Source organism: Perissodus microlepis, chromosome 22 (genome assembly GCF_051167445.1).
Source record: "Perissodus microlepis isolate ML-2025 ecotype Zambia chromosome 22, ASM5116744v1, whole genome shotgun sequence".
Classification (NCBI taxonomy): Eukaryota; Metazoa; Chordata; class Actinopteri; order Cichliformes; family Cichlidae; genus Perissodus; species Perissodus microlepis.
Genome location: NC_140481.1, coordinates 25,665,538 through 25,678,175, shown reverse-complemented (window position 1 = coordinate 25,678,175; position 12,638 = coordinate 25,665,538). Strand labels below are relative to the sequence as shown.

Below are 12,638 nucleotides of genomic sequence, written 5' to 3'. Positions count from 1 at the left end.
GGAGGAGTCTACATGCATGGAATATGCTGATACATCTTTAAGACGCTACTGAAAAAAAATGGGTGGATCAGTTTCTAGGAGGTTTTTTTTAAAACCAAAGTTTGGTTCTCACTGTCAGTCATTCACAGGTTATATGTGAGTTGTAATCGTAATCAGCTGTCAGTTATAAGATGCAGCTGTGTTAGAAGCAGGCAGCGGGACAGGGAACATGTCAGACACTCAGGGTGAGTCTAAATACTCCTGCTGGGATTTTCTCATCACTTGCGTGGGCCTGCCCTTGTTTCTGACTGACATAGGACTGGATATATGGGCCGCTATTATCTTCTACCAAGAAAAGGCATATGCCTGCCTCGGTGTTCTGCTGCTGCTACTTGTGGGGTCAACACTGCTGGCTCAGGCTTACAGCTGGCTTTGGTACAGCTATGACCAGTTTAAGATGAAGACAAAGGTTGAAGGCCTGCCTACCCAGAGGCAGCTCACGGTTCTGCACGTTTGTCAGCTCGGAGTTTATGTCAGGTAGTATTAAAACAATAATAATGTGTATAAAGGCTGAGGCTTGTGTGGGAAGCTTAAATTTATTTGCCTGTTTCTAGACAGATGCAGTTTTTTGTAGAGTAGTTCATAGGAAACACAAGCTGAACCATTAAGTGTTGTGCAGCTGAACTGTACTCCACTACACTGGTTCACATAGTATGTACAGTAACTCCAGCAAGCATAAGTCTGCTGCATTAAGTAATCTACACCTTATATCATCTATTTCATTCACAATTTTTTTGCAATATTTCTGTGTTCAAATCAACTGTTGTGAACGTGAGAATATTAGAAACACAAGCTGTTTCCTTGGTTTCAGAAGATAAACCGAGAACACATTTTATTTCCTTCATCATAAGTGGGTAAACTGGTTTCATTTGCTCCTTTTCACACAATGAATACCTGCTGGCTCACAAGAATGGTTCCAGAGAAATTAATCTCAGTGTAGCTAGAAGGAGGATTCGGTCTGACTGGTTATGCTTCATATTTTTCTGTTTCTCAGGCATGCAGGAGTCCTGGAAATGGCAGTACGAAGCATGTACAATAGGCTCCCTGACCCTGAGAAAGGTGCCAGTACGCCAGGAGAACAGAAACCTAAGACTGAGGACATTACCGTGTCCTTGACCCACGATCTAAGCATGTTACGGATCATAGAGACATTTTCAGAGAGCGCCCCTCAGCTCACGCTCATGCTCACCATCATTCTGCAGACGGGCCACCTGGATCCTGTGACAGGTGCAGTTTTACATTTTTACACAAAAATGTATTTTTGAAATCTGTCAAAAAAAAATTTACATCTAGAATGGACTGAATTCACTGAACTGAACCCATGTTTAACATGGCAGGTGCAGGACATTTTTTTCATTCAGTCTGGTATGTTTGAGAAAACAGTGAGAGTCACTGTGTTCTTAATGATTTAAGTGAATGCTGAGGTCCTGAAGTAGAAACACCTATAGGAATGTCAGTTCTTTAAGGGTAAATTCAATAAGGCGAGATCTCTTGGAAGAATTTAACATGATTTTATGAGATAGAGAAATTAACGGATTTGGTAATTTGACTCCAAAGACCCATCATGGCAGAACTGGGTCCCAGCAGTGATAGGATTTAGGACAGGGATGGTGAAGACAGAGGCTTGCATAGAGCTCTGGCTGAGGTGTCTGAGGTGGATAAGTGGAGGAGCTGGATTGCACGAAAGAGAATCTGAAAGGGAGAGTGACGCAGAGCACAGATTAAACCGTGCAAAGCGGAAGCTGATTGGCTCAAAGAAGGCGGGCGAGAAGACGTTTGGACTAGAGTAATGATGTTAGTGTGTCGCATGTGATGACATGATTATAAAATCAATAGCCGACCTGAGATTTCAGCACATTGTGCTAAGTTGAACCGGTCGATCCTTCCAGTAACACTTCTACAGATTTTAATTTCATGTCGTTGCTTGTGTGAACATTCAAGTTCCCCAGTAGGACAAGAGAGTTCCCGACCAGCGTACTTTCAGCAACCAGCCCAGACACTCCAAGATTGTCAGGTACACTGAACTGTTATTTGACACATGTGGCAACAGTCAGCACCTGTTCCCTGAACTGAAGGCACAGGGAAGCAACCCTCTCATCCACTTTGGAAAACCGCAATGGAAAGTCACCAAGCCAGAGGAGATACGAATATATCCACCCCTGAGCACCGGCTGTCACTGTGAGCAACTCCAGATAGGAACACAGTCTATCCCCTCTCCAGACCCCAAAAAAATTACAACACAATTACAAAGAATTGGTAACGAATGTCACAGTTACTGATCAGGAATAACTATCAAAAAGTATAGATCAATCAAATAATTTTTCCTTCATTCTAAAACATATTCACGGCTCCTACATTAGCCTCTAATTATTAGTCTGTTATACATAATAATTTTTTACATTATCCAAATTCATAGGATACATGACACTTAAAATATTTAAAGTACATATATCAACTTTCACTTCCTGCACATATGTCGTCCTCTTTCTTCCGTCTTCCGTGTGGCAAGTCCATAAAGGTCAAATAAATTATAGATAAACTGTCAGAGTCTGTCTGTCACAATCAGAGTCAAGGTTAAGTTCAAAGTGTCACTCCTCATCCTGCTTCAGCTTCCTGCAGCAGGCAAATCTTCATTATTGCCCAATCCAGGCAGCTGCTCTTTGTTTTGATGTGCACCGCACATCCAGTATCTGAGAAAATTAAAATTATTCATTAAATATACTAAAGTCTGCTGATTCTGAGTAGACATATCCAAATTTGATAGATTTTTATTTGGAATGAACCACTTTACAGCATTTTTCAGTGTTTGTCATTTGCATCTTGCTGGTTCTGACACTGTCTCTTGTTCCCTTCAGTGTTGAAGGCTGTTGGTTCAGCTTCAGCTATCGCCTTCACTGTGACGGCCTACCATCGCTCGCTGCGCTCTTTCCTGCCTGACAAGGAGAAGCAGCAAATAACCTCATCAGTCATCTACTTCATCTGGAACCTGGTTCTCATCTCTTCCCGTCTCACTGCCCTCGCTCTTTTCGCCTCCGTGCTGCCCTGCTTCATCTTCACCCACTTCATCTGCTCTTGGCTGGTTTTATTCTTCTTCGCTTGGCGATCCAAGACAGAGTTCATGGAAAGTCCTTGTGGAGAATGGCTTTATCGAGCCACTGTTGGCCTCATTTGGTATTTTAACTGGTTTAGTGTGGTGGAGGGGAAGACGCGGTACAGGACTGCGCTCTATCACGGGTATATACTGACTGATATTTGCATCCTCTGTGCTGTGTGGTGCTGGAAGATGAGCACAGATCCTCCTGATTTTGTGATAGAGCCCATGCACGCTTTAATCACAGCTGCCTGTGTTGTTGCAGTTTACATCCTCGGTCTAATACTTAAAGCTATTTATTATAAACTTTTCCATCCAAACCTTGACAAAAATAAGATTAAAGGGACCAGCAGAGAGCAGCAACCTGTAAATGAGCCAAACGTGGGTGATGAACCGGACGCATGTATGTTTAGAGCCAAAGCAGCCCCCTCCCCACCACCACAACCATGTTGTAATAAAAGAATGAGGAAGCTGGCTGAGAGCTTCTACTGCTAACCTGTTTCACTTTCACAGGAGGCTATAAAGAGACCGAGTCATCACAGGGCTGTGTGTGATTAAGGACTCTAACCTTCTGCATGATTAACCACATATACAGTCTGCTCCAGTTTATGATTTCTGCTCGCTATTAACTGGTTCTACTGTCTAACAAAGCATTTAAAAATGCCATTCAATGTTTGTTTTCCCTAGCTTTAATCTTCAAGTCTGTAATGTTCTTGTATGAAATAGTTATTCTTTTGCTGTGAAGACATGTTCTTCCATGAGTTTCCAGTGGCTGTTCAGTCTTAAAAAACATAGTCATGATTTTTAATTAAAATATTTTATGATCATTTAAAATACAAAAAACATTTCATAAATAATATTTCAGCTTCCAGAAAAGGAAGCAACGATATTTCCTGTTTTTTTTAAAAAAAATCTATGTATATAATTTGTTTTTTCAGTCATCATGTCATTGTGTAAATTACTAATTGAATTTGAAATCTACTCAGTTTTTAAGATGTCTTTAATTATGAAAAACAGCAGATTTTTTAAAAGTTTTTATGCAGATTTTACTCTGAAGTTCCAAGATAACTATCTAATTAATTTAGGTGCTTCTATTGAGACTTCTTAGCACCAAGATTTGTTTGATATATAACCCTCAAGATGTTTTGTTTACGTTGAAATGTTTTTGTCAAACTCTGATGTGAGCCTTCCAATTTCACCTGGTTTAAAACCACATTTTAATGAATAATTTGCTTAAGGCATAGTCAGAAACACATCATATGAAGGTTCTTTGTTATAAATGTTTATATTTGATATTTTATTTGTAATAGTTGATTACACTTGCCTCTTGCCTAGTTTCATGCTTGTTTAAAATTCAGGCGCTGCTTACATATGATCAGTTTTGTGTTCTTAGTATCAGCCTGAGCGTGTGCAGAGAGGCTGTTGTGTTAGATGCAGGCTTCTTTCTTTATTAGGATTTTATTCTGGTTTTTCTTTCCTGACAAACCTCACATGAACTTGTGTCTGCTCCTGGTGTCAAAGCAAAATCATTCCTGTTATAACTACAACACAAAATTCTACATCATTTTACATCATCTCATGGTGGGTAAAAGTCCTTTGAAAAACTCCTGAGGATCGACTCCAAATGTTTATCGTTTCCATGTTTGGACCAAGCCCTACCTCTGATAAATTGGTCAGCAAATCTTATCACAAGGTTTTGATGGGAAATGGACAAACTGAACTAATCAGTGAGGCAACAATCTCCTTTGTGACATAAAAGTACTTCCCCATCTTATTACCCTGACACATTTTCACCTCTAAAGCTCCCAGGCTTCAACAATTAGTTAAATCAAACAAGTTTCTTATTTGTTACAAATAAAGAAAGAAAATATATCACACATGAAATTTTATGACAGAAAATAGCCGTATTACCTTAAAAACTTTAGGAAATGATCAGTGTGGTCTGTCTGAATACAACTGAGATGTTTTTCATATGGATTAATCTTACATTAGAAACCAAAACTTGTTCTTTCTATACTGCAACAATTCTTATGAAGAACTCCAATGAAAATCTTTTGAAAGTTGTAAGTTGTATTTATACTAAATATGTTGTGAATATTTTCTGTGGTTTACATTTGTAATTCAGTTTCTTCTCAAACTGTTTTTCATATGAAATAAAAAAAATACAAACTGAGTCTGAAACTTTAAAACATGTATTTACATTATATTTAAATCTTACAGAGGTGTTGGGAGTAAACAGTGATTATTCTCATTAAATAATTAGCAATAATTATTATGACAGTGTTCAATTTTCAGGGTCTCTTCACTCCTAATGGCCTCACATGTCTTATTTTGTACATTAGCATGTTTACCATGGAAAAAGGAACAAATAAATTCCACTGAGTATTACATGATCATTATGAACTATTATTATGTATTATTTAGAGCTATGGTATATATTTCAATAGACACTTAAGACCAAGTAAAAAGTGAACATGCTGAACGGATGCAAAGGCCTCTTAGTTTTCTACATTTTTGCTTTTTTTTACTTGGATTCACACTTTGTTAAAGCTGCTTTTCATATTTTGATCTACAATAAAAACACCACAAATCAGGGATTCTGATTGTTTAAGTGATACTGAATGTTTTACACAAAAGGAAAAAAGAAACTCTTCTTCAAAAGCTGAAACACATCAGACTGTTGAGAAGAATATGAGCGTATGTTCCAAACCTTCATCACGTTCCCTCAACTGAAACAAATTTCTTTAAACTCTGAGCCGCTGTGCATGTAGAGTGTTCATGGAGACCTTACAGATGCAGTGCAGAAAAAAGGTTGACTACACTAAGATAACACTTAATGACAATGCAGATGATATTTCCAGTTAAGCATATGGACGATGGTTAAAAACACAACATAAATATGCACACAGTGACACGTGACACAAACAAAGCTACACAGAAAAATATTTAAACAACAAGCAGAAAAGTATTTCACTGTCATATTTCTTTGTCTTGTGTGCACAAGTGTGGACTGTCATATGGATTAGTGATGATCACTTATAGTAACTGCGAAGTTTTAGTGATCTCTAAATTCTCATATATTTCAGTTTTGACTGTAGTTTTCTGTAAATGTAACAACTTTCATACATTTTTTTAAAATCAAAAAAACAATATCCTGATCCTGATCCCAACCAAGCATTTATCATTTGATAAATGGTTTGATAAACAATTATTGGTTATTTAATAAACCAAATAATTTATGCTTTTATCAGGTTTCGGTGACTTTTCTCAGACAAGAATTATGTTTAGTTTCAAATTAAAACAGTAAAAAAGTTTCATGGTTTAGGAAACTGAGCACTAAAGCTCACAGAAAAAAAAAGCTGTTTTAATAAATTAACCATGTCAGCTGAAAGAACTTATCTGTCTTCACAGCACACCACTGGGATTTAGACAACAGTCAGCTTTATTCATCACTTGTGGGGATGTGTTTGGTTTAAGTGGATATGATTTAACCACATTTTTTCACAATATACAGTACATTTAAAAAATACTGTATCATGATTTCTTATTTTTCAGCTCATGCCATGGCAGTAATAGGAATACCAATCACAAAGGCTGTACAAAGGTCTAGTATTATTGTGGTTGGCCATATTGAAAAAATAAGCCCATGTGTAGGAGTTAAAAAGAAAAAAATGCTAAATCTACTGTAATGAAATCATCGTCAAATCACCAACCTGAACTGATCAGTAGGCGACCTGCTCTAAACGCATTTCTGTGTGTTTAGATAACAAAAGCTAGTGTTTATCTCACTCACCCACTCCATGTTTGTTTACTTTGTTATCAGAGCTGACACTAAAATCTTTGTTTACTTTAGTTTCAATTCAGACTTGACCTGATCTGATATCAGACAATTTAAAGTTAAAACACTTGCACATCAGTAATAGTTGATAGAAAGTGTTCAGATAAACTTTTTTGATGTTTATCAGATATTTGGATTGGGAATCAGTGACAGTGATTTGATGCATTAATTGTGTTGAAAATTTGAAAGTATACAACATCTACTACTTGATTATTTGAAAAGGTTTTTTCAAACAGCACAAAGAATTTGTGTTGTATTCTGTTTATTCTGTTTATGGGGCATAAGCCTGAAGGACACGTGTTGGGAGTGAGAAATAACTTTATTAAATTAACACCGGTATGAGAAGATCTGAAATATAAATGGTTTAATGCATTTGTAACAATCTCTGCTGATATCAAAAGTCCAGATCGTTGCTTATTTTTTATTTTTCTCTCGTCAATCTTAATGTGTTGATGTTGATTTTTTCTTCTTCTTTTATTTTTGTTTTTACAGTTTTAGGTTGTTTTAAGTTGTATTCATGTCTCGGTGGACATACTACAGTTGATTATATGTATGCATGTGTGTAAAATGGTACAATATGTCTTTAAGATGGGTGGATCCGTTTCTAGGAGGTGTTTTTTAAACACTGCTTCTTTCAGTTTCAGTTAGTGAGCTGTCTTAAACCTTAACATATAGCTGCTTTAGAAGCAGGCCATCGAGGCAGCATGCCGGGCTCTGAGGATGAGTTTAAATGCTGCACTCGGGACTTTCTCTTCACTTGTGTGAACTTGTTGTCTTTCCTGCTTGATATAGGGCTGGATATATGGGCTGCTGTGTCCCTCTACAAGCAGGAGGCCTACGTGTACTTCAGCCTCCTGCTGCTGTTTCTCTTGGGCTCGTCCATGTTGGTTCAGGTGTACAGCTGGCTGTGGTACCGCTACGATGATTTTAAGATGAAGACAAAGATTGAGAAGAAGCCGAGCCAGTGCCAGCTCAAGCTGCTGCATGTTTTCCAGCTGGGGATCTTCTTCAGGTTGTTTCATGATGATATTTGTGCGTTCATAGAGCCCCAGGCACCATCTTTACATTTCCTCACCTGTTCCTTGAAATATTTGATTTATAGGAAATAAATTTACATGAACTTGTTTGTTTGGCAGCTGCACTACAGAAGTACACACCTGTAGTAACATTTAATCATCTACAAATTATTCTGTTTAATTTCCTCTTGATTTTAGGTTTCTGTTTATAGACCCATGAATCATACATTCAATTTCTTTTCAGTATATAAGCTAGTCACATCAATTGCTGACTTACTTTTTTACTACTTAAGTTCTGTAGATTTTTCTTTAATATAATTGGGTAAAGCCTGTTTTGTTCGGACGTTTGTTGCTCCTTTTCTGCTTCGAGATCTTTTCAGTTCAGCGTGTCTGGCGGGAGGATTTGTTGTAACTGGTTCTTCTGGTTCTCAGGTATGCAGGAGTCATGGAGAAGTCTGTGCAAAGCTTATACAGAAAGCGCGCTGACGCTGAGAGTGTGGCCAAGTTTCTGAGACAGGATCTCCGCATTTTGCGCTTCATTGAGACATTTTCAGAGAGCGCCCCGCAGCTTGCTCTCATGCTCACAATCATTCTGGACAAATGTCGGCTGGATCCTGTTACAGGTACAGTTTGTTACACAGCTTTTGATCACGTATACTTGGATCACTCAGGTGTAGCTTTTCATTGAAAGTAGAATTACGAATAAAACCACATTCAAAGAATTCTCATCTGTTTATAACCTGAATTCCAAAAGAGTTGGGACGCTGTGTAAATTGTAAATAAAAACAAATTCCAATGATCTGCAAATTAATAAACACTTATTTTATTTACAACAGAACATAGAAAATATATCAGTCTATCATCAAGCTAATTTTAAGTTTGATGGCAGCAGCATGTGTCAATAAAGTTGGAACAGGGTCAAATTTCCCACTATGTAGTTTGCCCTCTTCTTTTAACAACAGACTGTAAATGTCTGGGAACTGAGTTGATGAGCTGCTGGACATTTGGGAGAGGAACACTGTCCCATTGTTGCCTGATGTAGGATTCTAGCTGATCAACAGTTCTGAGTCGTATTTTTTGTTTCATGATGCTCCAAATGTTTTCAGTTGGTGAGAGATTGTGACTGAAGGCAGACCAGGTCACCCAGACTCTATCGTGAAGCCTTTATAATACACGCAGTATGCAGTTCAGCCTTGTCTTGCTGTGTTGTTCAGTTTGTTTCTAAGGCTCTCTCTACAAAAAGAGGTCTGTATGGGAGCACGTGTTGTTCTAGAAACTTTCAGCATTGATGGTGCCTTTCCAGATGTGGAGGCAGGGTACACCCTGGACAGCTCACCAGTCTATCACATAGAGACAAAAAACCATTTACACTCACATTCAGGAGCAATTTGGAATAACCAATTAACCTAACTCTAATTGTGTTACTGTTAACTGTGGGAGGAAACCAGAACACCCAGTGGATTGTGGATTTGAACCACAAAGTGATGGCATACACGTGGTGTGTGTGTGTAGCTGTCTGCCTCTTATAACTCCAGTGGTTTTACTGCAGTTTTTGAAAACTCATGTGATCTTGTTAATTTCATGAGTCCAGAAACTAACCACTCTTACTAGATTGTAACAGGTCATCTCACCAGGAACAAATTAAGTTGCTGAATTTCATACAGATCCGACATGATTTAATTACTTTCACCATAGAAACATGAAATTATTTTCTTCAAATTACAAGTTAGACTTTTTTAATGTAACAACCACCCAATTTACTTTTTTCGGTATACCAAAAAAAAGTAGAGGCGGCTGCTCGACTTGACTGAGATGGATGCCTTCCTCAAACCACGATCCAAAGCGTGAACTGAAATCCTGTGCAGTGTCGCAGGATTTAACACATTAGCTATATCATTGACTTACTTCACTCAAACATGATATGAACAATTTAATCTAGCCTCTCTGCATATCATATCGTTTCTACACTATACAGTTACACTTAACTTTAAGGCATGAGGCACTTGTGTTAAATACATGCAAGCTGCTTATGTAAATCCAAGAGCTGGCCAATCCCTTTTTTTTCAGTGTAGATGATGAGGAACACAGGAACATGTTTCTGAAATTGTTCACTTACTCGTCCAGCCTTCTTTTGCCTCCATGAGACGTGTTGCTGCCATCAAATTCAAAATTGCTTCAATTTTTTTGTGAAATCTGGTCATCAAATTTTGGAAAGTGAAATTGCAGCAGACAATTAAAAGCATCTTTGCTGGAGCTCACACTGAGATGTGAATAGAACAGAAATAAATATACTAACCTATTATAATTGGTTGATGTGAAAATGTTAAATGCCAAATGATCGCTGTTTCTGTGAAAACAATCATCATACAGTCGAAATAATAAAATACTGAATGACAAAAAATGTTTGAAAATATTTGGGGTTGCTTTTTGAACTTATAAATTACTTGGATCTTCTAACAAAGAATCAACGTTTGTTCTGACTCTGCCCCTCGCTCTCTCCTCAGTGTTGAAGGCCATCGGCTCGACTTTGTCCATCGCCTCCTTTTTGACCACCTACGATCACTCAATGCGCACCTTCCTGCCAGAGAAGGAAAAACACCACATGATCTCATTAGTTTTCTACTTCATCTGGAACCTGGTTCTCATCTCTTCTCGCATCGTTGCCCTCGCTCTTTTCGCCTCCGTGCTGCCCTGCTTCATCTTCGCCCACTTCATCTGCTCTTGGCTGGTTTTATTCTTCTTCGCTTGGCGATCCAAGACCAACTTTATGGATGACCCTCGTGGAGAATGGCTTTACAGAACCACTGTTGGCCTCATTTGGTATTTCAACTGGTTTAATGTGGCCAAGGGGATGAGGATCAGGTCCGTGCTCTATCACGGGTACATACTGACTGATATTTGCATCCTCTGTGGTTTGTGGTGCTGGAAGATGACCACACATCCTCCTGATTTTGTGACACACCCTTTAACCACGGCTGCCTGTGTTGTTGCAGTTTACGTCCTTGGTCTGTTATTTAAAGTTATTTATTATACGTTCTTCCATCCAAACCTTGATACAGATAAGCTGAAAGGGGCCACCATCACAGAGGAGCAACCTGAAGATGAAGAGCGATCTCATTCAGTTCCTACACGTCCCCTTAAGGCCACTGACAATAAAAGAATGAGGAAGCTGGCCGAGAACTTCTTCTGCTGACCTGCATCATTTGACATCCACAGGACATGAGATTAGAAAGAGACTGAGTCACGTAAGGCTGTGTGGGACTGAGGACTGCTGCCTAATTACAGATACAGACACAGATACAATATCGAATGATTTTGCTCAAGTTTATGCTCTGTATTAACTGGTGCTTCTCTCTAATGAAGCATTTAAAAATGCCTCACTTGTTACATGCTTGTATGAAATAGTGATGGGTTGACAATAAGATGAGTTTGCTAATGCTAATGAATGGGTCTGCCTCCCTAAAATATATGACAGTATTAAACCAGTATAAAAATTGTGTTTAAAGGATTTTAATTGGTAATTTTAAAAGAACGTGGAATGGCATTTCTACAATTGCGTGTGTGTGTGCATGTGCGTGTGTGCTTTTTAAATTCCCATTTCTATACCACCTTGTGTGGATGTGTCCATTTTCTTACACAGTAGTGTAGATGTAGGAGGTGTGGCATAGGTATAAAGGTATTAACGAGGTACTGACAAAGAAGCAGCAAAAGTACAGAAAGTGAAAGAAATAAAACATATAAACATTGATAAAACCATTCGGGTTGTAGGTGTTAACATGTTTTGAACACATATTCACTACGTAACCTTATACTGTATTTGAGGGGTGATGTTGTCCATCTGTGAATGTGCACACGTGCATGCGTGTGCAAATGCATAAATATACAAAGAACTCAGAAAATCTCAGATATTTCTGTTGCTTAGTGTGGAAAAAGTAAGGAAACAACTGGTCTCATGTGTTCTTTTCCCCTTTAATTCTCTTACTTCACTTAATTTCCCTCCTTTTATGTGGTCACTGTGTTTGCATTATATATTAATGTGTCAGCACTGCATTCCTGTAAAAGAAGCAAAATGTGCACAGGTTTTAGTCTGTGGATGTTTGGGATCAGGGCAGAAGTTTCAAAGGGTCAGGATGAGAAGGTCACAGAGGAATCACCGACCTTCCAGTGAGCTGCCTGAAGCATATTAAAGGGTCCAGCCGGTGCTGTGCAGGCTGCTCCTGAGATTTGTACACAGTTAAACTGCTTATTCACATTTCACAATGTGATGTAACAAAGCAAGTACTTTGAGATTTTTACTGGAACCATATTTGAGTATTTTCCAGCCTGCCATTTGTGCTGTTGCAGCTGTATTGTGAGCCAGAGCTGTGCAAGCTCAAAGTGATTTTGAATACATTGTGTTAAGGTTAAACAGTGAGTTTAAAGCACATCTCTCTGGCTTCCAGTTTGAGATCAGATCCTGTGAGACACTCACAGAGGGAGTTTTTTTAGTTAACTGTTTCAGTTAATGCAGCTCCAATATGAATTACCAGTGACAGCCACTAAAAAACCCCATTAACACAAACTTACAGCAAGCACATGATAATCCATTGTAGTCTGTAAAAACTGAGCCGGCCTTGTATCAGCACAACCACTGCTACCAATTTCACACTTAAAT

The 12,638-nt window shown here is 38.4% G+C and overlaps 2 protein-coding genes across 2 annotated transcripts; both read left to right on the top strand.

Annotated features, from left to right (window-relative positions):
- Positions 1–207: 207 nt before the first annotated feature.
- On the top strand, positions 208–3,892 carry LOC146363288 (XK-related protein 8-like). The gene is made up of 3 exons (XM_084919973.1): positions 208–516; positions 1,034–1,266; positions 2,895–3,892. The coding sequence occupies exons 1-3, from the start codon at positions 209–211 to the stop codon at positions 3,623–3,625; spliced, it is 1,272 nt and encodes a 423-aa protein (XP_084776099.1). The 5' UTR covers position 208; the 3' UTR covers positions 3,626–3,892.
- Positions 3,893–7,655: 3,763 nt separating this feature from the next.
- Positions 7,656–12,332, top strand: LOC146363287 (XK-related protein 8-like). The gene is made up of 3 exons (XM_084920017.1): positions 7,656–7,980; positions 8,417–8,607; positions 10,489–12,332. Exons 1-3 carry the CDS (start codon positions 7,673–7,675, stop codon positions 11,175–11,177), a joined length of 1,188 nt encoding a protein of 395 aa, XP_084776143.1. The 5' UTR covers positions 7,656–7,672; the 3' UTR covers positions 11,178–12,332.
- Positions 12,333–12,638: the final 306 nt, after the last annotated feature.